Genomic DNA, 26426 nt, shown 5'->3' with positions numbered 1-26426 from the left:
CCAGACCACCTACGGCCCAGTCGCTTACAGGTGGTCCTTTAGACAGAGAACATATAAAACCAAGTGGGAGTTAAGAATTTAATGCATAACCAGTACAATGTGAACTTCTGTTTTTGCAAATTGTTAAAGCACCTTCATTGTACTTTTGTGGACTACCGCTAAATAAGGGGGGAAATAAATATTAAAAGGGACAAAGAACAGATTTAGAAGAAAAAGAAAACTAAAACCTTACCTGATATATAAATGGAGATATACCTATCTCCTAGAACTGGAAGGGACCTTGAAAGGTCATCGAGTCCAGCCCCCTGCCTTCACTAGCAGGACCAAGTACTGATTTTTCCCCAGATCCCTAAGTGGCCCCCTCAAGGATTGAACTCACAACCCTGGGTTTAGTAGGCCAATGCTCAAACCACTGATCAAGATGTGTTTCATTGTTTTTTGTTTGTTTGTTTGTTTGTTTTTAAGATTGTGTGTGTTGATGGGAGAATTATAACGTACATTGAAACATAAAATGAGCCAGCATAGTTTAGTTAGTGCACATACATAGATTTAGAGGAACAGTATTATGAATCAACCTGTGATTTTTATTTCCTCCAGAGCAGTGCCCATCTTCTAGTTCAAACGTCTAAACTCCTGCTATGAAATGATTTCATTGTGCTATGTGTCTTTGGTTTCTGAAGAACAGTGCTGAAAAAATGGACTCTCCAAACATATTGCTTACTATGGGTGAAATTAAATAGTATTATTTCAGATGGGTTTGAACAGAAGTCTTTAAAATTACAATAAAATAAAACATATGACCTGGTTATCTCTTTACAGTTCTCCTTCTCCAGTCTGTTGCTGCAGCTATTTTGAATCTGCTGGATAAAATACTTTATATTGTGAATAAAAGGGATAATTTACACTCCAGAAAAAATGGCAGATGTTCAGAACTGTGACTCTTGCTCTTCAAGTCCACTTGAGCTGTTTGAAAGAGTGACTGCACAAGGAGAAAAAGTCAGATCACTGAAAGCAGGGAAAGCATCAACGGTAATTTTATTTCATTTGTTGAACTCTTTCCATTTTGCAGCTTAGTTCTCTCTTAACACATTGAACAGTTTTGTGGCTTGAGATGCTATTTTATATTCCAGTAATAAAATAATATTTTCTTTTAAAAATGTTTTGTTGTCCATAATACAAACTTCGGAATTATTAATATTACCTCATTCAAAATGACCAAAGTTGTTTTCCTGGTGCAGGAACTGGGAGTCACTAGGCTTAGGGTCTAATTCTGCCACTGACTTGCTACGTTGCCTTTCTTAAATCAATTAGTCTTGTTGCATTTCAGTTTTCTTACCTTTAAAATGTAGATAGTAATACTGACCTTTCTAAACTATTTTGAGATCTTTGGATGCAAAGCACTGTATAAAAGTATTACCATACCTATTAGGAAATGTGGTTTTCAGTGTATGTGCACTGAGGGCCAACTCCTAGTCTTGTGGAAGTCATTTGGCAATTTTCTGTTAACTTAAGTGGGATCAGCATTTGGCTCTAAATACCTGATCCTGTCATCAGTCTGTGTGCAAATAGAATTAATTTCAGTAGGTGATCTACTTTGGGCTCTTAAGATTTGTTTTTCAAGTGAAACTTGGATAAGAAATCTTAGCAATGGGAGTTTGTGCATGCATGAGCTGTTACAATAACATTAAATTATATAGAACATAAAATAACTATGTGAGGTGTAAAGAACTAAAAAATGTTAAATATAACTACTACAGGAGTATTTCTAGAGTAACTAATAATTTTATAGCACCTTCTATCTAAGCATATCTACAAACTTTATACTTAAATGAATTAAACCTCACCACTTCCCTGTGAGGCAGGTAAATATCTTTGTCCCTGTTTTACAAATGGAAAAGTGAGGCACAGAGAGTGCCTTGAGTGACTTGCCCAAGTTTACACAGTAAATTCTTACGATTTGTGTGCAGGGAGTGTTAAGAAACTGTCCCACCTGTCACTTCCTTTTCTTTTATCGTGGACATTGATCCTGCTTAACTTGAAGCACATGAGTAGCCCCATTGAAGTCAATGCATGTGTGTTAGTGTTTGGAGAAGGAAGGCTGTACTAACACACTTTGTCTGAAGCACATTCCATCTTAAAATTGTTTTTCCTTTGCTCAGGATGAAATTGATGCAGCAGTGAAGCTGTTATTGTCATTAAAAGTGACTTATAAAACAGCAACAGGACAAGATTACAAAGCTGGTTCTCCTCCAGTTGATTTCTCACCAGTAAGCAATAATGGTCCAACTACTACACAGGATGAGGATTTTGTAGATCCTTGGACAGTGCAGACATCCAATGCGAAAGGCGTAGACTACGACAAACTTATAGGTATTCTACTCTCTCATTTTAAAAAGCACCGTTAGCAAAATGTAACATCTGTAAGATGAGTCTGATTACTTTAATGACTGTAAATATAGCAAATGTTTTACTATATTTTCTCATTTTGAAATAGAGCCTATGTTGCCAGGATGTTTCACTTGTGTCACTTTGATATTAATGTCACTTACAAGAACCTATTAATGTAGAATATAATAGGGAGAAGTGGTAGGGACCAGTTTCCATTATACTATGTTTTTTCATGCTAGTGTCTTTCTGAAGCATTCGTCTTTTGGACTGAAAACATCCAGGGGTTGGTCTCCACTTTGTCAATTTCTGTTTTTAAAATTTGAGCAAAATCTTTCCCATTCATATATTTAATTTCTTTAACACAAGTGCTGTGGTACGTGTTATTTTCCTATTAGAACAATGTAATTAGAAAGTGTTTTGAAGAGGTTGCCCTGTTTTGTAATAGCTTTCAGAACACGTGGAATGTGCTGTGGCCATGCCTGAGTGTCTTACCTGCCCTCAGTTGACCCCCAACTTGATTCCTGGGACTTGGACAGAGAGGGGCCCATGTAGAATTGTTACTGTGGCTCTGAAACGAGGTCATCATGCTGTTGCATTGTCTGGGTATGTCTACGCTACCTGCCAGATCGGCAGGCAGCGATCGATCCAGCGGGGGTCAATTTATCGCGTCTAGTCTAGACGCAATAAATCGATCCCCGAGCGCTCTCCCGTCAACTCCTGTACTCCACTGCCACGAGAGGCGCAGGCGGAGTCGACAGGGGAGTAGCAGCTGTCGACTCACCGCGGTGAAGACACCATGGTAAGTCGATCTAAGTACGTCAACTTCAGCTACGTTATTTACCCCCGCCCCATCCCCAGTGTAGACCAGGCCTCAGAGAGTACATGAGCTACGGCCAGGTTAAGTACTGTTGGAATTGAAGGAATGCAGCCCATGTAAAGAATGTGCATCTGATTGAAAGCATTTTACTTTTTATTGTTACAATTTGTAAGATAAGAATAATTAAAAGAGGCTAGAGAAAAAATATTTCTTTACTTTGTGTGTAGTCAAGTTAGTTTCCCTGTTTGTGTGGGTCTGTCACATAGCAACATGAGAGAGAAAAACATTTTAAATAGGAAAATGGGGTTGTGGAAAAACAACGTCATCTGGGGGCACCCAAGGGTACATGCAATACCTGAAAAGGCTTTTAACTTGCTTTTTGAAACTGATGTTGATGGTGTCCATTTAACATTTTGCATCTCCTTACTTTTTTAACTGTGCAACCTTAACATTGCATTAACCCAGCATTTGTGTGTTGCTTTAGAAGTCTGTCCATCCTCCTATGTACTGAGTTTTACTGGCTGCAGCCTACAGAGGAAATAAACTCTAAGGAAGATGCAGAGGAAAGAGAATATATTTCTAAATTGGGAGGGGAGAGGTATAAAGACAGATATGTGAGATGGAAAAGAGAAAAAGGAAAGGAATCATAGAGTCTAGAGATTGAAAGACCTTTTATGTCATCTGGTCTGTCTCTAGGTGGTGGTTTTATATTATTTAGCACTTTGCCTGGTCAAGGAGAGGAAACAGAGAAGTGGGGAGGGTAAGAGATCTCTACTGTCATAATCCCTTGATGATTTATGGGTATCAGTTAACTGAAATAACAATGAGTGGCATTGAATATATTGTAAATGAGTGATATTAAAGAACAGTGGGGCTTAGTATTAGAACAATGTAGTTAGCTTGCGTTGCTTGGGCTGCTTATTGTATACCTACACACTCATTAATTTTTGGCCTGTCGTACTGTAATTGTAGATTGGGAGGGAGTGGTTTCCTTTAAGTTTCTTGGAAATGGTGTGGGCTTTTCTTCATGAGAATACTGAGCGCTCCATGAAAAGAAGGTAGTTTGTCAGCAGTACATATTAACTTCCTGCTACTCCTTTCTATACAAATCTTAATGTCCAAGATTCTAATAACAAGCAGTTTCCCTCTTTAGGGCAGAGTGAATTTCTGGTGCTATTTCAAAAGTCTACTGTGACTGGTTGGACCCCCCCCTTCCGGGGTGCCACCTGATGTGCTAGGGTCCCACTGAGCCCACCTGGCCCACCAGCCTGGGTCCCCCCCCCTCTGTGCTGCTGTGTCAGGCTTTCAAGCCTCCTTCCAGTACACACACAGGTAGGAACACGCCCAGCTGTAGAATCACACAGTCTGCGATCAGCTCTCTGTGGGAGGACTCAACTAGGGGATTGCCCAGCACTCCTGTGCCCATACCCTCTGGAGTGTAAACCCAAAATTATATTGTTTTAAGCTCATGAAAATCGCCCCCTCCCTCAATGTGGAGGAAGATATGCACTGCTTTTTGCCCTGCCCCCTCAGTTATGAATTGCACAAACTGGGTTTTAGAAAACAAAACAAGTTTATTAACTACAAAGGATGAATTTTAAGTGATTATAAGGGATAGCAAACAGAACAAAGCAGACTACTGAGCAAAATAAACAAACATGCAACCTAAGCTTAATTCACTAAAGAAACTGGTTACAAATAGTAATTTCTCACCCTAAATATTGTTTTAGGCAGGTTGCGGAGTTTCTACCACTTAGAGTTCCAGGTATTTCTCTTCACAGGCTAGACCCCTGTCTCAGCCTGGTCCCAGTCCTTTCTCCCCAGATCAGTCTTGGGTGTTTACAGCAGTTTTCCTGGGTGGGGATTCAGTGAAGAACCAGTGACCTTGATTAACTCACTCTCCAGCCTTAAATAGAATCTTTTGTTTCCCTGTTTGATCCCCATCCCCCTTCTTCAGTGGAAAAGTACCAGTAGTGTCCAAGGTGGTATTTCGTACCAGGTGACATCATCACATGACCTTGCAGTGTTAAAGCAACCATGAGACAAGGTTTATTTGTAACATCCACAGGAAGGAACTCCAGGAAGATGGGAGATCAGCATCTTCAAAGACCTATTGTCTTTCCTAATGGCCCATTCAGGTTGATTGCATACTGTCTGGTGAGCGTTCCCCAAGTACACACACAGTTGTAATTGTTACATAGTCAGGTACAGAAATGATACATGCATACAAATTGGATAATTACATTCAGTAAATTATAACCTTTTCAATGATACCTCACATGACCCATCTTGCATGAAACATATCTTAGTTATGCCATATTCATATCATAACAATATTTCTATGAAGAATATAGGGGCATAATGTCACATCTATATAATAATAATTATATATATGGAGATATCCTATCTCCTAGAACTGGAAGGGACCCCAAAAGGTCATTGAGTCCAGCCCCCTGCCTTCACTAGCAGGACCAAGTACTGATTTTGCCCCAGATCCCTAAGTGGCCCCTTCAATGATTGAGCTCACAACCCTGGGTTTAGCAGGCCAATGCTCAAACCACTGAGCTATCCCTCCCCCCCAGCACTATTGGAGATAGCCACCAGTCCCATCATAGAAAGGTAGGGCTGCAAGGGACCTGGAGTGGTAACCTTGTCCTTCCCCTGCACTCTGAAGCAGCACCAAGTAAACTTTAGAGTGACCATCCCTGACAGATGTTTGTCCAACATGTTCTTAAAAACCTCCACTGACAGGGATTCCACAACTTCTTTCCTTGGAAGCCTATTCCAGGGCTTAACTATCCTTAAGATTTAGAAATTCTTGTTGATAGTTAACCTAAATCTTCATTGCTGCAGATAAAGTCAAGTGTGGAGAACAATTGGGCTCTGTCCTCTTTATAATAGCCCTTAATATATGTGAAGATTTTTATCAGGTCCCCCCTTAGTTGTCTTTTCTCAGGAGTAAATATATTCTGTTTTTTTTAATCTTTCCTCATTTGTCAGGTTTTCTATGTCTTTGATCATTTTTGTTGCTCTCCTCTGGACTCTCTCCAGTTTATCCACATGCTTGGTAAATTGTGGCACCCAAAACTGGACATAATACTCATGTTTACTTTAGACAGAAGAAACCAAAGTGCCAAGAAATAAGGTATAATTCAGTGGAATATCCTTTTTCTCACATAGTTGTCTTGAACATGCACAGACCTGCATACCCAAACTGTAGAAACTACATGCAGGTTTCAAGGGCACTTACTAGGAAGGAATGAAGATTTTCTTCACGGAAGCACCTTGCAGGAAAGCTTCTGTAGGATTTGTAGTTTAAGGAGAGGAGAACTGTGATGGATGAGAAGGTGCTATATATTAATCTATGAATACTGATATGTAATAATGTCATGAATGCTGTAAGTAATCTGGTCAGTGAGGTAAAGTTACTGTATAAACACGGCGGGTTATTAGAATTTCCTTTATGAATGCATTGATCTAACTTAATAAGAGCACTGTGGGAAGAGACAGGAAAGCCGCACACTAGATCTTGATAAACAGCCTCAAGCACAGACTCGCAAGAAAATGGGGCACGCTGTTAGCTTCAAGGAACCTGTATAGTGTCCCCAGTAAATTGTTTTGGCAAAAACGAGGTGCCTGGAAATCAAAAGAACGATAAACAGCTAAAAGCCCTTCTCAGGGAGCGAAGGGGCAGTCAGTTATCAGAAGCTGTCTAGGGAGACAGGTTGGCACAGAGAGAGACTGCAGAGGGAGTCAGAAAAAGTTGGGCCTTTCTAGATCCAGGGAATGGTAAACTTTAGGGAACAACTAATATGTTTACAGTCTTATCTGACTGTTTTTAAGATCTGTTTTCTTTGAAACACTTTTGTTCTAAATAAATACTTGGCTTAAAGGAGGCTTCTTGGTCACTGTATTAATCATTATCATTGCTTCCAGAGGGAACAGAACTGTGGGCACTGAGGATAAGTCAGGCCTGCTGAGATAATCATGGTTAGTACCAAGGATTGCAACCCAGGACCTAGTCTTAAAGTAGGAGAATCACACAACTCCACGTGGTGGCTAGAGGTCTGAGACCTAGGAGAGGGTGCACTTGATGTGACCAGGAGAGGTGAGAGGTGCATTTGCCTGCTAACAGTGACAAGAACAAGCAGATGTTTGTATGCTTTACAAGCACATTAGTTAACCACTACCCAGATTCTTTTTGATCGATGCTTCTGATTTTATATTTCTTTGCCATTGTGCCTAAGCAATATGTTCTGTTTAAATCCATGAGTGGGTTTTAGCTAGCAGTGTATATAATTTGTTGTGCATTTGTTCTTTCAGTTCGATTTGGAAGCAGTAAAATTGATAAAGAGCTAATCAATCGAATAGAGAGAGTTACTGGAAAAACACCTCACCACTTTCTGCGCAGAGGCATCTTTTTTTCTCATAGGTGGGTGAGGTTTTCTTTTTGATCCTCTGGTAATACCCAGAGACAAGTAAACACAAAAATGTATGGATCAGGATACATGCAATTTCCATTAATCTCGGCGGGAGCATCCTGTGTCCAACAGAGAGCCATATTCTACTCTCATTTACACCAAATCAAAAACCCAGAATAAAGTGCTTGAAATTAATGAAGTTATTCCTGGTTTACAATTTCATCACTGGGAAGCAAAACCTGGCTCCCAAAAAGTAGGGGAAGTTTGGGGGAAAAATGCATGGGGAACCCTTGCTGTTTCATCCTCTTACTCATTCAGCCTTGTATAATGAGAGAGGGCACTTTCTGTGTAAGGACTCGTGATTGAATAAATGAATAACATGGAAGATATCAAGTGGAAATACAGTTGTTAAGAGTATGAGTACTCTTTCATCTCACTGATTTAACAAAGAACAGTTTCTTTTGAAATGTGAAGTCTAGGGAGAAATCCTAGAAGTTCTGAAGTGTCATAGGTCCTCTTGAAGTTAGGTACTAAAAAGTTAAAAGCTTTCTAAAAAGTAAATTGCATTTTTATTTTAGCATGATTCATGGCCATGATAGGAGTTGATTTTTAAATGATCTTACCTATGCAAAAACTGTTTGCATCCATTTTAGTCATTAAGGAAAATGTGAGCGAGGTCAAAAATGTGCATTTTTTTTTAAATTAGACCATGTTAAGTAATCAGGGGGGTGTGCAGGTTTTGGTTCGAAAGCTGCCAGTATCAAAGTGTCTGATTCAGCGGTTCCCCATGCACTGGCTTCTCTTTGACTTCAGTGAGAGTTCCACATATGTAGCAACAACAGAACTGGGTTCAGGAGGAGTATTATAAACTATCTGGAGAAATAAATCTGCTTGGGCTCCAGCATAACTTTGAAAGAATGTTTTGTATGGTTGTAGGAAATGAGAGGGGCGGGGAAGGAGTTGGGTTTTTGTTGTGCTGTGTTTTGTTTTGTTTGTTGGTAGGGGAAAAGAGTTATCATTCCAAGAGTGAACATTTTCAAGTGTTGAATACAGTATAATTTCCAAACATGGCCATATGCTTAGGCCCCAATTCTGTATTGGGATCTGTTGGCATAGACCTCCATGCTCATGCAGAGTCCCTGTTGACTTCAATGAGACTCAACACGGACACATGGGTCCACATCATTTGATCCCAATAGACATTTGGGGCCTTAATTTGTTATCATACAGTGCATATACAGGGCCTACATTTTTCTATTAAATAATTCTGTTTTGCTTTTTTTTAAACTGAATCTTTTAAATGTGCTCAACCAATACCTTCTCTTTTTAAAATAACTTTTATGAAGTGTACTATATATGAAGACTTTTTTAAGTTACTATATTTGGTTTGTGAATACATTTTGCATTCAAAAGTTTTCACTTTCCTATTCAAAATTTTTACTGTAGCTTGCCAGCTGTTCCTTGTAGAGCTAATTTATTTACCTACATTGGTCTTCTTTGGTTAAATTCTATACGTCACACCATGTTTCCTCTGTTTTATTTTCTAGAGATATGAACCAAATTCTTGATGCATATGAAAATAAGAAGCCCTTTTACCTTTATACAGGTAGAGGCCCCTCCTCAGAGGCAATGCATGTTGGTCATCTTATCCCATTTATTTTCACAAAGTAAGTAGCTTCTACCTCTAAGTTGCTAGTTTGTTATTAAACAAATATTTGGTTCTCATCGGACATATTGAACAGTATTTAGAGCTATAAAAACTGTACATCATACCCACTATCTATGTTACTTCAGCTGCATATAAAATTAAATGCAAAAATCTTGTTCATGAAACTCTTACAGTGGCCTGGTTAAAGCAAGTCTATTGCTGTCCCTTCACCACTGTTACCTCTCCCACATGTCACATACGCATTCTTCTCCATTCTTCTTTTTCTTGTTAAATAGGTATCAAAGAGGCAAAAAGTACAGTATGGTCACTAACATAGCATCAGAAACCTTGAGTCTGATTCTCCACTCCTCTGGGTAACCATTTACATCTGTGGCACATGCATGTAAAACACTAGTCCTGAGGCGAGTGACTGGAGAACTCTGATTTGGTAGAATTTTCCATCCATTTTAGATAAGCATATGTACAAAGCAGTGGAGAATCAAGCCCCTTAACTTTATTACTGCCTGAATTCATTTAAATATTTTGGCTGTGCAACCCATTTGCTTTAAGTTGTTCTACAAAATAAAATATTTTTATTTCTATTAGGTGGCTGCAAGAAGTATTTAATGTTCCCTTGGTTATACAGTTGACTGATGATGAGAAATACCTGTGGAAAGATCTGACAATTGAGAAAGCTTATGAATATGCTATAGAAAATGCAAAGGACATCATAGCCTGTGGTTTTGACATCAATAAAACCTTTATCTTTTCTGATCTTGACTACTTGGGGTAAGGTTATAAGAATTCATAAAACCTCATGATCAAAAGTTTTCAGATAATCTCTGTGATCTTGCAACAGCCAGCAATATAAACACATTGACTAATGTATCTAGATCTGAAACCTTCCAGGCAATTTTTGCACTACTTAACACAGTACCTTATTGTCCATGTTTATAATATATTCTTTGCAATGTATGAACGTGTGTGTATTTATAACAACATAAAATATACATCATATTTTATATATTTAATATAAGTATGTAATAAAGAGAATATTATAAAAATAACTGAGAGTACATAGGCCTGGTAACATCAAGACTGAAGCTTCATTTGTTTAGGATGCTATCAAAACCTCAGATGTCTTTATAGTCTCATGTCATAGCTTTTTTGGGCTGTGTTCTTTTTCTGTTTGGGATAAACAAGTTACTTTCATGTTGATCTATGACTGTAATAGAACTTAAATGGTTCACGTTTTAACGTCCAGTAAGGGTGTGCTGCTAATACAAATCCACAAGATTCTTGCCGTTTAAAAAGAAGCAGCCATCATGGTTGCCTGCTTAAAAGGAAGAAACCCCCATAGAAGAGATTGAAACTTTAGAAGTCATGGTCCTGATTCTCCTCTCACTTAAACTGATGAGAATAAGGAACTTCCATGGAGACCTCGGGACAAGGGAGTATGCTGTAGAGCCAGCACTTCCCCTTTTTTCCCCCATGGTGTTGTCTCTCACCTCATTAAAGAGGAGGGGGAAATACTGTGCATAATTTGCTCGTACGGGCCCCATCCTGCAAATCTTCCTTACCTGAGTAGCTCATACCCATGTGAAAATGGTCCCATTGACTTCAGTGAGACTAGCCATGTGAATAAAAATACTCACAAGAGTATTATTACGAAACTTTTTTTCTATGTAGAGTTTGCAGGAAATAAAACAAGTTTTGAAACAAGGGGCAAAGGAATATATTGTAATAATGTAGCATTTTTATCTTTTTTCAGTGTTTTTTTTTTTTTTTTTTTTTTTTTTAATTTATATTTTAAAACTTGTTTTTATAAAACAAAAGAACAAAACTACATATATAGGATCAATGCTTTGAGAGATCCAGGCCAGTTTGGGAGCCTCCAAGTCATAAGACCTCAGGTATTTTATATTGATTGAACATTTTAATGGCAGTAGAAATGGCATCTAGTTATGAGGAAGAACAAAGCAGCTGAGAAGTTCCAAACTCTCCAATCTCAGATTAATTAACAAGATTTTGAAATATCTCTAATAAATTAGTTAATTTCCTCCTGCCTGCCAATTTCAAAAAAATGTATAAGGAGGGATTTTCAAAGCACTCAACTTTGGCCTAGCTCTGCTCCTATTGGTGTTAATGGTACTCCCATTGACTTCAATGGGAGCAGAGTTAGACCAACACAAACTGCATCTGAAAATTCCACCCATACCATATGTACAGACACACTCCTGTTGTACAAACATGTTGGAGTATATTTGGAGACCTATTTTAGCCTTGAACAGAAATAGCAGCAATGTCTGCTGAGTGGCAGTTGCTGGGGCTGCAGTACTTCTATATACTCTCATGCATCTGCAGCTATTGAGAAATGTTCCCAAGGGTGTAAGGTTATAGCTGAGTGTCCGTTAATCTTCTTTCCAGGGAAAGTGAATTAAAAATTCATAAAGCTTTATCATCAAAGAACAGGTATATTTTGCTTGTAGTGCATTTTGTAAGCTTGTATACTTAGTACATTTAAGGGGAAAAAAATCATACACTCTCAAGAAATTTAGAGTAAATGTTGAAAAGTTAACATCAAGGCCATATCTATACTACCACTTACGTCAGCAAAAGTTATGCCGCTCAGGGAAGTGAAAAAACCACACCCCGAGCAACATAAGTTTTGCCAGCATAAGTGGTATTGTGCACAGCACTATATCGGCAGGAGAACTTCTCCCGCCAACGTAGCTACCACCGCTCGTTGAGGTGGATTTATTATGTCGACGGGAGAGTGGCTACACAAGTAATTTTACAGCAGTGCAGCTGCATTGGCACAGCTGTGCCGCTATGAGCTCACTAGCGTAGTCATGGCCTAACTCTGCCTCCTTGTGCCTGTGCATATAAAATATGGGCTCTCTTCTTAGAATTATTTATAAATACAGCACAAATTTGAATTTCTTACACAAACTTATACACAACAAAGTGTGCAATTTTCAAGTGAAACCTGAGGTTTTATGTCTTAATGAGACCTGAAAATCAAGCCAACTTTTAATAAAATTAATTCAGATTATTCAATATAATTACACCTCTACCCCGATATGACGCGACCCGATACAACACGAATTTGGATATAACGCGGTAAAGCAGTGCTCCGGGGGGGCGGGGCTGCGCACTCTAGCGGATCAAAGCAAGTTCGATATAACGCAGTTTCACCTATAACGCGGTAAGATTTTTTTGGCTCCCGAGGACAGCGTTATATCGGGGTAAAGGTGTAATATAAAATTTATATAATTAATATAAAATTATTCAGAAGATATATAGATCTTCCAGAAGAGAAGAAGAATGTACTCTTGTATGCTTAGGGAAGGAGTGTCAGTTAGGTGTTCAGATACCATGATGATGACCGACATTTAAAAACTATGATAGTTCAGGGAGGGCTTGGTGACTTGGTGGACTGTGTTGGAGGTTTTCACTAGCCTTACCTCCTCCTGCTTCCCTGGAGGAAAAAGAGTTTCTTTTTTGTTTGTTTCTTTTTTTTTTTCATGTAGCAAAAAGAACTTCCAAGCCTGTTCTCGTGAAGAAGGGTTTCTCTGGGTATCTTGCTACAGTGTCTCATGGAAGTTGTAGTTCAGGTGCGTCAAGCTCCTTTTCCCTATTGGCCAGCCTGACTTGGGATCTCCCATGATACAACACAGTCTCTCTCTTGAAGAGGGAGGAGATGCATCATAGAAGTCCCTGGCCAGGGTGCATCATAGGAGCTTTAGTCTGCCAGGAATCCCAGCCCATGGAGGAGAACAAGGACAGGATGCATCTGAACCTCAATTCCCATGAGGCACCTCACTAGTATTTCCAAATCAAAATATATTGATTTTTCAGGCATTTGGGGTTTGTTTGTTTTTGTTTTTGTTTGTTTTGTTTTGTTTTGTTTTTACAAAAAATTGAAATTTTCTACAGAAAGCAAACACTTCATTTTGTTAAAAACCCAATTTTCCATTGAAAACCAGTTTTGGCTGAACATTTTTGACCAGCCCTACTGACCACTTGTATGTAAGCTTGCGGAGAAAGAATATAAACTTCCAAAATTATTTAATCTTGGTTTTTTTTAAATTATGTTCTAAATGTATTAATAAATACTAGGAAGCAGTGCTTCTAAGGTGGTCTGACAGTCTAACCATGTTGTATAGATGTTATTACAGAAATGTAGTCTACCCTCTTTGACACAAAATTATCTCCCTTTGACTCCCTCCCCCGTTTTTTACAGGATGAGTTCAGGATTCTACAAGAACGTTGTAAAGGTTCAGAAGCATGTTACATTTAACCAAGTGAAGGGAATCTTTGGCTTTACAGACAGTGATTGCATTGGTAAGAGTATGAATATGAGTTACTGGAAAGGATTGCTGTTTGCACTGTGTGTGATACCAAAGGCACCTTGATTGTGTAAACAGACTAGCACCTGCTGCTTATTGGAAAAACTGACAGGAGAAGCACAAATATTAATATTTTGAACTGCTCACGTAGGACGTAGTCCTGGAGTCCTTACTCAGGCAAAACACCTTTAGCTACCACTGTAAGTTTTCCCAGTGTAAGGGCTGCTGTTTATGGCCTTGATGGCAATGAAGTATGAAATACAGGAGTTGTTGATGTGCATGCAATGTCCACAGTGCAGAGAGTAATTCTTTGTGTAATTCACTGCTACAACTAATACTTAATAATAACACTTCTATTGCACTTTCTACCTTAAATGAATTTTCCAAGTCTGTCTTCTTTTTTTTTTTTTCAGGATAAATTCTAGGTATACGATCTATATTTTTCAGATGGGAAAATAAAGTCCTAAAGACCTTATTTTCAGAGGTGCTGAGCAGCCGCAGCTTCTGTTGACACGGTTGTAGGTCCTTAACAACCCTCACAATAAGGCTCCAAATGGTTTGGGGCTCAAATATGAGATCGGAACTCAGGAGTTCCTGGTTCCCGCCTTGTTCTTGAACTACTAGGTCAGGCCTCTCTTGTAGCTTCTCAGAATATGTTGTTACATTCTGGGATGTGATTCCCACATATTGGCTGGGATCTGGATAGAAAAAAACATGTTTGTTATAAACAGCCACTGTTATTTATGCTCTGTGAGGACACTGAGCACTCTTTTCCAGTTTGGGGAAATCTACCATTGCCCTTCTTTGATTTGGGCCATGAATCTTTGTCATGGGGGACGGGCAAGGAGGTCATACACCTCATCTCCTGTGCCTCTCCTGAAGACGGCAAAAGGCATCTTTGGAAAAGTCTGAAGCATGAGATTTGATGATAGTTACTGTCTTAATGTAGAATGAGCATATTGATGGCAGTGCAGAGCTTTCTGTTCTCCCCATGGCCTGTGAAAGAAGGGAATGAATAGGGCGATTCACAGATTTCAAAGCCAGAAGGGGCCAGCCTAACGCCTCACCCTCACACAGGCTGCAGAATTATTCACAGAAGGTGGATTAAAACATACCTTTTAGAAAGACAGCTATTCTCATCTTGCTGAACCGAATAATTCACTTTTCTATGTGGTGATAGACTAAATACATCTCTATAATACAGTTCTTAATTATCTTACTGTAGTGTTAAAGATGTGTGTGTTGGATGTAATTGAACTGGAAAGGGGTAAATAAAAATGTTCTAAAATGTGTTCTTTTCTAGGAAAGATCAGTTTTCCTGCTATCCAAGCTGCTCCATCCTTTAGCTCATCATTTCCACAAATCTTCAAGGACAAGAAAGACATTCAGTGTCTTATTCCATGTGCCATTGATCAGGTTAGAAATTATTGTATTTTATTTTGGGATTTTTAAAATGCACCCATCAGACTTTTGTTAAGTGACTAAAAAAATAGAAAACATCCTTCTCACAGGCAATCTCCTCAGGCAGAAGCCTGAGGATATTGTTAGGTCTTATACTGTGTCCTGATAGGAATAATACAGGCTGTATCAGCCCAGTAGGCACTTTACTAATTTCATACTGATTCCCATTAAGTCTTGAACCTGTCATGATATCAGACTAGTCCCTAGTGTGCAAGTGTACATGAATGTACAATGGCCACATGTGGCTCTTACAGATCTCAAAGCACTACAAAGTCAGTATCATTATCCCTGTTTTACAGATGGGAAAACTGAGCTACAGGAAAGAGAAGTGACTTCCCCAAGATCACCTAGCATGTCAGTGGCAGAGCCTGGAATAGAACTCATGTCTCCTGAGTTGTAGTCTGGTGGTCTTTCCACTAGACCACACTATATATTACTCATGGGTGAGAATTCCACAGCACTGCGCATGTGCAGAATTCATGTCCCCCTGCAGATTTCTTTGCTTCCCTGCAGAAAAATGTCTTCTGATGGGGAAGCAAAGGGAATCCACAAGAATGATCATGCCCCCCTCCCCCACTCCCCCGCCCCAGTAGCATGGGCATGTCAGTTTGGGTGCCCGGGGCAGCCAGCGGAGATGTAAATCACCCCTTGGGCTGGGCTGGTATGCGTGCATGGGGAGATGTCAATCACGCCGGGAGGGGGAGAGGGGGTATATGCGGGCGAACAAGAGAGGCTCTGTCCCTCTTGCTTGCTATTACAGCATGCCCGGCGTGGGTGGCAAGGCTTCGGGATGTTTCTGAGGAGGTAGGCATGGGACAGGCTCAGTCCCCTCAGGCAGAGCAGAATGTAGCAGACTGCGTAAAAGTTTTAAGGCTCCTTTACATTGCCAGAGGGGTAAAGGACAGTATGGCCTTATAAATGCTTATAGTCTAAATTTAGAACTGGTCTAAATTTTTGGACTGAAAAATGTTCCAATCAAAATATGCTCTATGAACTGTTTACTCCTGACCTTTCTGGAGATGGTTAGTAGCCAATATAAATTGTGAGTTTGATACCCCAGCACTCACTTGCTCTTCAGTTGCCTATGATGTAATACTGAGCGCATATATTTGTTGACTAATAACTAGAAATAAAGAGTCAAACCTAGCTACATTACCATTAGACAAAAGAGGTTTCGGGATATCCTCCAACGCTCCCCATTCTCCATCCATTGTAGTTTAGTTTAAATAAATTACCAAAATAATTGAAATAATTGGCATGATTATATTGTGTTATTTTGACAAATAAAATATGCAAAATTTTAAAATATTGTGTGCAGAATTTAAAAATTTTTGGTGCAGAATTCCCCCAGGAGTGATATACATGTACAGGCATGTACAGGTTGTCTCTGCCCATGCCTTCAGCACCAAAAGCATAGGCTTCCCTGAGCCACTTAGCCATAAGGCTCTCGTAGGGCTTGTCTACATGACATGACAATGTGCACTAGAAGGGTCTGATTTCTAAAGTGCACTAATGTGCTGAGCATGAACTGGCCTGTGTTCACCCTACTTGCATGCACAAACATAGTGTTGTGTGCGCTGGGTCAACTCAGTCCAGTTAGTGCACAGCACATTCATGCATTCCAGAAAATACACCCCTCTGGTGCACATGGCTGTGCCATGTAGACAAGCCCATAGTCATTGGAGACAGCTGCTAGAAGATGATTACATGCACCAAGCTATTGCATTTACATCCTGTGACCGGGGCCCCAGGGGGCCACACTGTGATTGCTCAGTTAGGGCAAACTGCAAAGTATGGGGCAGACAGTCCCCAAAACTGGTGGTTATTCTATACTTCGATTCACCAAACCAGCAACAAAACAGCTTCTACAATACAAAAACACAGTTCCCGTAAAGCAACCCAGCCTGGAACTCCCACCTAGACAGCCAAGTCAAATATGAGGAGGATTACTGAAAATCTTGTGGCATCATATAAAAAGTTTTACTAATCCAAAGGATGAGACACATTACCCACCAGGTTAATAAATATTTCAGATCTTACCCAAATACACGCTTACAGCCAATTTTATTAACTAAACTAAGATTTATTTAAAAAGAAAAGAGAGAGTATTGGTTAAAAGAGCATTATATATACAGGTATGAATTCTTAGGTCAGTTTCTAGTGGAGATCGTGAGCTTTAGAGTTGCAAAGAGTCCTTTCCAGAATCAGTTCATCAGGTTATACTCCAATGTCCAATATCAGGGTGATCTAGAATGGAACTGAAGACCTCAGTCTTGTGACTCAAACTTCCCCTGATGAAGCTTAAGCAGATCTGAGATGAAAGGGTCAGGGCCCAAGAGTTTTTATAGATCCCTTGACAGCAGGTGTTCCTTGGGTGAAGAATGGTGTCTTTGAAGTAACCTCCTATTGCCTAAGCACCACCAGTAATTAGCTACATAGATTAATATAAGGTAATTACCCATCTTCAGCCATTTACAGGTAGTTGACTACAAACTTCAAAGAGAAATAAGGACGATGATATTACTACATTCATAGCTTATTTATCTCCTTTTGCTCTCCAAATCAACAGAATACAGCGAAAGACAGGAACCATTTGGTTACATTGTCAACTTCTAACAATATATATGTAAACACACAAAAAACACAAACATTATTTACTAATATGTCTCTAAAGGTTGAATCTGGGTCAGTTAGCCTGCTAGTTGTGCAAGCCTTTCTGGCCCTGTGTCACACATCCACATTGTAAAACCACTGCTATTGGTTCCCTTGTTGAAAGTCTTGTTAGAAATCAAGAAACTAACAGGCATGAAGGCAGCACTACCTACTCCATCCTGGAGGAGGTTTCTCTAATTTACAAGCTGTGTATGTTGCCAGGGTCCTTTTGATAAGAAGCTTACACTGCTCTTGCCCAGAATTTAAGTGTCCTGTTGATAAATGGCAGACTTCTGTCTCCTGGGCAGTCAAACTTCATTTTCATAAGTGCCAAGTTCACACAGTTTCTTCTTAAATAAACTGCACGGTTTGTTATGAAAGGATGGGCTCTAAAAAGAAACTGGAGATATCAGAAGGGATTTTTCAAAGGGGATTGGAAATGGGCTATGAGACATTTTGTCACTGGTTGGAACCTGAACCAGATGAGTTGTAATCAAACAGTTCTGAACTATGTATATTCAATTTTATTCAAGGCTTTTATTGGTGGTTGTTCTAGGATCCTTATTTTAGAATGACAAGGGATGTAGCTCCGAGGATTGGATATCTTAAACCAGCCTTATTGCATTCGATCTTCTTCCCAGCACTGCAAGGAGCACAGACAAAAATGAGTGCTAGTGACCCCAACTCCTCCATCTTCCTCACTGACACACCCAAGCAGATCAAGACAAAGGTAAGAACCTACTCAATATGAAAATATATACAGCACTATATTCAATGGAGTAACTTGCTTGAGTGTTACAATAAGCCCTCCTTTTTTGTTTTGTTGACCATTTTTTTAAACATATCCACATCCTTTTTCCTTTTGTAATTTATTCTAATGTACCTTCGGAGATCGACCAAGTGAGACAAACATAACTAACCTAGTCTGATATTTTGCCCTGTCAGCTATACTACCAGAATAATATTTAATGTACTAAACATCCTGTTTGTTCACCTGGTGTCTGCAGAGCTTTGCCATGAGAATAAGTCTGTCAATGTCCTGTCTCTACAAATACACAGCAGGTTTCTGTAATTTTAAAGACTGACAACCTGTGATGTAAATCAAACGAAGAGCTCTTGTTCCCTGTTGACTACTCCATGGCACCAAATACCACTGTGTTACACAGTGACAGTTGCTAGGCAGGCCAAGCTTTCACTGCGGCTCAGTGGATCTGCTGCTACCATGCACTTCTCCAGCTAATTAGTCTGTGAACAGAAATATTACATTAACCTTCTCTTTGGTTTTAAAAAGAGTATCTATCTCCTCTCCAGTGCATCCCCATAACTACTCTTAATCCTAAAGAAAATCAGGCATTCATAATTACTAGACTAAATTAGACTAGGTTTGTTGCATGTGACATGGTGCACTGTGGAATTTGCAATAAGAATGAGTCATCTTTAGAATATTCTGAAAAAGTTATGAAGTTAGACAAGAGGAACCCTGACTTTTAGGCATACGATACCCTTGATTTAGGGGTTGAGTATCTACAAGTAGGTAAACCTCCTTGTACATAGAAAGTTGAGTGTTCAGAAAAGGCGTGTTCAGCCCATGTATTGATTGGTGGGGCTCACTGTAGGTCAAAGCAGGGGAAAGATTTGTTGTGTCTTCTAGCTGGTTAGGCAGCATTCCTAATATGTTTGACAAACTGTCACAGAATGTAGCAGCTAGGATCTTTGGCATGTTTTTTTTCTGTGAACAATTAGTGTCCTGCATATGAACTGCTAGGTGTGTCTTGAGGAAGCAGTATTTGTTTAAGAATTATAATTACGACTTCAGCATTGTGTCCTCTTGCATTTGTGTTTGAAGAATTCCACAATTATGCAGAGTTTTGTTTTAAGTAGGTAGATTAACTCTTCTATTTTATTGGGGGAGGAAAAAAACTCTAATCCCTGGCTTTAAAATAGTGATATTCATTTAAATACAATATTGGTAGTTTACCTACAGTCTCTTGGAGGATATCAAATATACTCTAGGGGCAATCCAAGATATTGTAAGCCAATAAATCCTATTTCTGCACCCAGTAAACTGGTTGAAACAATAATTAAAGGTAGAATTATAAACACCAGATCACAATATGATAGGCATTTCTTCTATAAAAGAAAATTATGGCTTAGAATAGAATTTTTTAAACATCTCAGTAAAATTTTGTATAAAGGAAAACTAATTAATATTCATTTAAACTTTCAAAGGCCTTTGAAAAAGTCCATTCCAAGAGGCAATTAAGAAGTCATGGAGAGAAAGGCAAAGTACTGTCTGTTGATCAAAAACTGGCTAAGAGACAAAACAGAGTAGGAATAAATGGCAAATTTCCATCATGGCAAAAGATTAACAGCAGAGTGCCACAAGATTCTGTACTAGAACTGATTTTTAATAACTTTATTAATGATCTGGAAAAGGGTATTAGCAGTGAGGTGGTAAAACTTGCAGATGGAACAAGCTAATTAGGTTAGTCAAGACTGGAAGACTGAGAAGCTTGAGAGGGATCTAACCAAGCTAGGTGAATGGGCAACACTATGGTACATGAAATTCATTGCTGATGCATATAAAGCATAATAATCTCAACTACTTGTACCTCTAACTGGATTTGAAATTAACTTCATCAGCTCAGGAAAAAGACCATCATTGTGGACAGCTCAATGAAACCCTATGCTCAATGTGCAGAAGCAGTCAAAAAAACAAACGATGTTTGCACGCTTAAGGAATGAGGGCAAGAATTATATACACTATATCAGTATATGAAACAACGGTATGCCCTCAGCTGGAATTCTGCTTTCAGTACTAGTCATCCCTTCTCAGCAAGTATATTGCACAATTAGATGAGATTCAGAGATTGGAAACATGAACGATTCAGAGCATGAGAAAATTCTCATTTGAAGAGTCAAAAGACTGGAATTGTTTGCCTTACTGTGGAGGTGCAGAGGAGTGGAGTCTTGATAAAGTATATAAAATAATGAGTGTTCTAGAAAAGGCAGATTGTGAGCCGCTGTTCAGCCTGTCTCATACACAAGAACAAGGGGACATTCCATGAAATTGGAAGGTGGCAAATTCAAAATTGATTTAAAAAAATGTTTACGTTTTCAGACAGTGAATAATTAGCCCATGAAACTCATTGCCCCAAGATATCATTTAAGATCCAGCTCTTAGCAAGATTCAAATATGACTAAGAATTCCGAGTTATAGCAAATACAGTAAATCCCAAACAGGATTTTGTCTGTAAACAGAAAAAAATGGAAAAGGGCAAATAGCAAAAATGAAGGTGCTGGACACTCTCTCTTTCCAGCCTTGGCCATTGTTATCTTCAGCTCCTCTCTTCTCCGTCTCTTGTCGCTCTTGATAGTTGCTAAATCCTACCAGTTTTATTTTCTCTCTAACCTCCCTAAAATCTGTCCGCTCCACTCCATTCTCCTTCAAAGTTAATTTCTCAGTGAGGTGAATATAGGATATACCTAACAATGTTGCTTTTGTTTGTATGAAGATAGTTTTGTGCAATAATAATAATAATACATAGCCTTCCTTACAAATGGTGACAACTGCCGCAGAAAGGACTAGGTGTTCTTCATGAAAATCTGGGTAAATTCTTGCTGCGACTTAATTAGACCTAAGGGAGCAGTTTATGGGTTGATTGTGTGTATCATCATCTTGTCCTGCTGCTCACAGCTTGTCACTCCCCTAGTCATGTCCTCCCATTACCTTCTGCATCAGGATCAGGCTTCTTCCCTCGCCTTTAAGGCTCTGCACAAATCTGCTCCTGCTTGCACCTCAACTAGTCTTTAAGGTAGATTTTTTTTTTTTGTATGTAATGTTGATAAAAGTGCTTATGGCCCTTCCATATCAACTGTTTACAGTGTAATCCCCATTTGACAGAAGTTATACCATCAAATAATTATGTTGTTCTAGATCAACAAGCATGCCTTCTCTGGAGGTAAAGATACTATTGAAGAACACAGGAAGTATGGGGGTAACTGTGAGGTTGATGTCTCTTACATGTATCTCACCTTCTTCCTTGAAGATGATGACAAACTTGAAAAAATGAAGCAGGTAAGGAGCCAACTTAAAGATCATTACTATTCGTCTTTTCATGAGGAGGGACCCGGCTACAATCAAAACCTCCTATTTGAACCTCCTCATGGAAGATATCCATGGTTTAATGCTATATCCTCCCTTTTTATGGGTTTCTCTATCCTAGTTCAACCCTGCAAATGATCAAGATTTGTGTGTGATGGTTGTGGCATTCTCTCCTCACATGTATCACTTTCTTTTTCTTTATAAAAAGTGGGAAACGACAAACCCCATATATTTTCATGGGGTCTTGTGTAGGAGGATCTCTTCCCTCCCTCTACCCCTTTTTAAACGATGCTACTTTGTTTGGCTTTTTTTATATGTTTTCATAAAGTTTTAAGAATATTGTGCATATTAACCCTACTTACGTAGTGTGCAATGTCTCTAAACCCTTTGTAGCTTTTAAAGCTAGTGACAAGTTTATTTCAGATGCTGATAGTCCTTATGGACAAACACAACTTTTGACATGTTTATATTTATATTAGGGCTGTCGATTAATCGCAGTTAACTCACGTGATTAACTCAAAAAAATTAACTGCGATTAAAAAATTAATTGCACTGTTAAACAATAGAATACCAATTGAAATGTATTAAATACTTTTGGATGTTTTTCTACATTTTCAAATATATTGATTTCTATTACAACACATAATACAAAGTGTAAAGTGCTCACTTTATACTATTTTTATTACAAATATTTGCACTGTAAAAATGAAAAACAAAAGAAATTGTATTTTTCAATTCACCTCATACAAGTACTCTATCTCTATCGTGAAAGTGTAACTTACAAATGTAGATTTTTATTTTTTTGTTACATAACTGCACACAAAAACAAAACAATGTAAAACTTTAGAGCCTACAAAATCCACTCAGTCCTACTTCTTGTTCAGCCAATCGCTAGACAAACAAGTTTACAGGAGATACTGCTGCCTGCTTCTTATATACAATGTCACCTGAAAGTGAGAACAGGTGTTCACATGGCACTTTTGTAGCCGGTGTTGCAAGGTAAAACAGCTTTTACTGTAACTGGATTTTCAAGTTAAAACTCTGCTCACTTAGTTTACTCACAGAAGCATGTTAAATAAAAAAACTTGCTGTACTGTGTTGCTAAACCCTTTAAAAATCAGTGAGTGATGTTGCAGATTACACTACCAGTGTGATATCAGGTGATCTTCTGACGTACATAATTTTAATATACATGCAAATCTTTATTTGCCAGTTGTGCTTTTAAAGAGATTCTGCTCAACATTGAGGCTCTTTTCCATATTACCGGAGTAGTTTTTAACAACTGACACTTTCTTGGCAGGCTTACACAAGCGGAGCACTGCTCACAGGAGAGCTAAAGAAGGTGCTTATTGAAACACTACAGCCCTTGGTAGCAGCTCATCAACAGAGACGCAAACAGATCACAGATGAAATGGTGAAACAATTTATGACTCCACGGAAACTGGCATTCAATTTTTAATGATGTAGATGTAATTTATCAATAGGTAGGAAATAGACTGAATTGTTTTCTGTTGTGTGTCATCACTCCTTAATTATGCAAAGGCTGCAATCAGTGCTTTATAAATGTTGCTCTTAACAAGTTATTTGCAGTGTACGATCAGTGACTATTTGGAAGAATTGTTAAGACATTATTCATATTTGTATTTAAAAAACCAAAACTTGTTAGGTGAGGTAACACAAATGACAGCTGCCAGATTCTTTGGCGAACCATGTTAGTTATTAGCAGAGGACCCTATTACTGTACTTAAGTTGAAAATACTAAAATATAATAATAAAATTTCTATTGTAATGCCAAACTCTAACTTGTAAATTGTTCTAGATATGCCAGTAAGAGTCCGTAGCTCAAAAAGAAATGAAGTTCTTAGTAGATCCAACTTTTTTTATCCTGTGTTTCTCAGCTTAATGGACTGGGTTATAATGGTGGCTGCTCAGGGACATATTGCACATACGCAGTAGGTGAGTTTTTCAGGGTACATTGTACAGGAATATGTTCCCAGTGTTAAATGGATATGGAGTATACACATCTCTGTTGCTAAAGCAGAGAACTGGGAGTCACGCTGACTCTGCCACAGCCTTTTGGCAAGTCACAGAACTTCCTCTCCCTTCATTTCTACATCTGTAACAGTGGAGTGATAATACTTCCCTCCCCAGACACTGGGCCAAGTTCACTAATGCTTGTAAAGTTTTTATCCTCAGATGGAACACACTCTAGAAATGCAAATTACTTTTTCATTACCGGGATCTAAAAGGCCTCAGATTATGCTGAGAAACCCCTTATGACTGAGGTATTCCTTTGAAGTTGTGCATTTGTTAGAAAATCTACTTCCTTGAAATACCCCATAAAATATTTCCATGTCCAATTTCTTTAAGCAACAGACCCTTGCAATCTTTAGTGCAATACATGCAATAGCAATACAAACAATCAACTGACATTTTTTGATAGTGCTGAAAACATTATTCGTTAGACTGGATCTAAAGTATAACAATTTATGTGTATTTATAACTCATACCTGTCTGGATGATAGAATTGGAAATACAGTTGAGCACTGAAAACAGAGTTATGTTGTTATATTTGACGGTCATTTAAAATGAAATGAAAGTAGCTAGGACTGTTCGTAAGATTCCATCCATTAGAGGTTGATTCAGTAAACTATGTATGTGGTATGAAAGGTGATAGGCAGTTTGAACCCCCTGAAAAAGCAATTTGTCAGGACTTCCATACTGTAGAACCTGGGCACATGCATACCAAAGTCTGTGGTGTTTGTACAATGAACAGTGCCCTAGTAGTCCTTTACCTATGTAAAGGTACGCTCCCAACTTTTTTCATACCTTACTAGATAGAGGGTGTGACATTCTGTACCTTGGGGGAGCAGCCTGTAACCCCCCATATTCCTCATCTGTATATAATTTACATATAAAGCATGCCTTGTAAGGTATCAGGGGAAAGGTTATGATCTGCTGAAAGTCATTTCTCTGTCATGAATGCATGTGAAGTTATGAGAGTTGTGTTGTATGGTTGTCACTAAAACATGCTGTAAATTGGTGAATCAGCCAGATATTAGCTCTCCAGAGGCAACAACAAGGAAAGTAACCAACGCCCGGGCGGGGTGTCAAACAACCCATCAACAGCCATTGTCCAGCAAGGGAGCTACAATTCAATGACTCACCTGCATGAGGCCACACCAAGGGGATTGCTCAACTTTGCCTGGAGACTCAGCAATGCCCCCCAGACATGCCTGGACTTGTGTTCTACAAGCACATGGACTGAGGGTATAAAACTGAACACAGGGGGCCCAGGCTTGGCCTTTCTCCTTCACCCACCTATGCTGCAAGCAACAAGGACACTCTGAAGACTCCAACTGAGGGGACTGGCCCAGATTTCAAGGGTGAAATCTATATATTATGGACAGCAATATCCAGTGGGGTGAGAAAAACTGCTTAATTTAAATGTTGCCCAATCTAATAGGGTTGAGAGTTTAGACTGTGGGGTAATATTTTCTTTTCTTTTGGTAACTAACTCTGACTTTTTGCCTATCACTTAATATCACTTAAAAGCTATCTTTTGTAGTCAGTAAACTACTTTTACTGTTTACCTTTACCAGTGAGTTTGTGGCAAATCTGCTCAGGTTTGCAAAGGCTGGTGTATATTCACTTTCCATTGATGAAGTAGTGAACCAATTAATAAATTTGCACTGCTCGTCTTGAGCAGTGCAAGACGGTATTTTCCTGAGGTACAGTACTAGGAGCTAGGGGGATTCGGCTCTGGTGCCTTTCTCTGTCTGGTTCATGAGTGTCTCTGGGAGCATTCATGCAATCTAGCTGGGTGTGGGGTCTACACATGCAGTTGTGCTGAGTGATAACAGCGCCTGGAGGGGTTTGTTGCTGGTCACTAGCCAAGCATTGTGAGAGACAGCCCAGGCTGAAGAGAGTTCAGGGGGCACAGCGGTCCCACAGCCCCAGGCTGCACCTCAGGGATCCCATCACAGAGGTTTATTGTGGGAAAGGAGGGAGATGTTTAATGGGTTAACTTAAAGTCTGATCCAAAGCCCACTGCAGTCAATGGGAGCTCTTCCATTAAGTTCAATAGGTCAGGCCCTTAATGCATAAGAACATGAAGGACTAATACAGTAGTCCTGCTTAGAGCTAGCAGACAATGCACAATTTCTCCCTTCCCATCCTCAAAATTCTGCCAATGCACTCGGGTCCTGCAGTCTCACAATTTGGCACAACTGGCAGCTGCTGCTCAGGAGTATGTTGAGTGGTTTTTTAGTATGATGTGGACATGCGTCCACCTGGGACCAGGAGGTAACTATGAAGCTTGTTAAAGTTGGGATCTTGCTACCACTTGTTTAAACTTCATTATTTATGTGCTGAAAACTACCGCTCACCCCTGACCTGATCTTGGGAGGTTTATGCCTAAAATCAAACTATAATCTATATGTTAGGAAAAGTTAAGAAGCTTAAAGATGTTGATAATAAAAATAAATAAAGCTGTAATGCAAGTAGGGGAAACCAAATGTGTAAGTATTTGTAACAGACTTTGCAAAAAGTATGAGGTGTAATCAGTTAGCATCAAGCCTAA

General features: G+C 39.1%; 1 protein-coding gene across 1 annotated transcript; it reads left to right on the top strand.

Moving 5' to 3' along the window:
* Window positions 1–821: 821 nt before the first annotated feature.
* WARS (tryptophanyl-tRNA synthetase) lies at window positions 822–24912 on the top strand. Its single transcript, XM_026651431.2, has 10 exons — window positions 822–1029; window positions 2160–2370; window positions 7529–7637; window positions 9174–9293; window positions 9881–10063; window positions 13521–13621; window positions 14930–15042; window positions 18296–18469; window positions 21677–21817; window positions 23145–24912. The coding sequence occupies exons 1-10, from the start codon at window positions 916–918 to the stop codon at window positions 23301–23303; spliced, it is 1425 nt and encodes a 474-aa protein (XP_026507216.1). The 5' UTR covers window positions 822–915; the 3' UTR covers window positions 23304–24912.
* The last annotated feature ends 1514 nt before the right edge of the window (window positions 24913–26426 follow it).

The sequence above is a fragment of the Terrapene carolina genome, unplaced genomic scaffold, assembly GCF_002925995.2.
Source record: "Terrapene carolina triunguis isolate 2854851 unplaced genomic scaffold, T_m_triunguis-2.0 Scaffold96, whole genome shotgun sequence".
Lineage (NCBI taxonomy): Eukaryota > Metazoa > Chordata > Testudines > Emydidae > Terrapene > Terrapene triunguis.
This window is presented reverse-complemented; position numbering and strand designations above follow the sequence as displayed.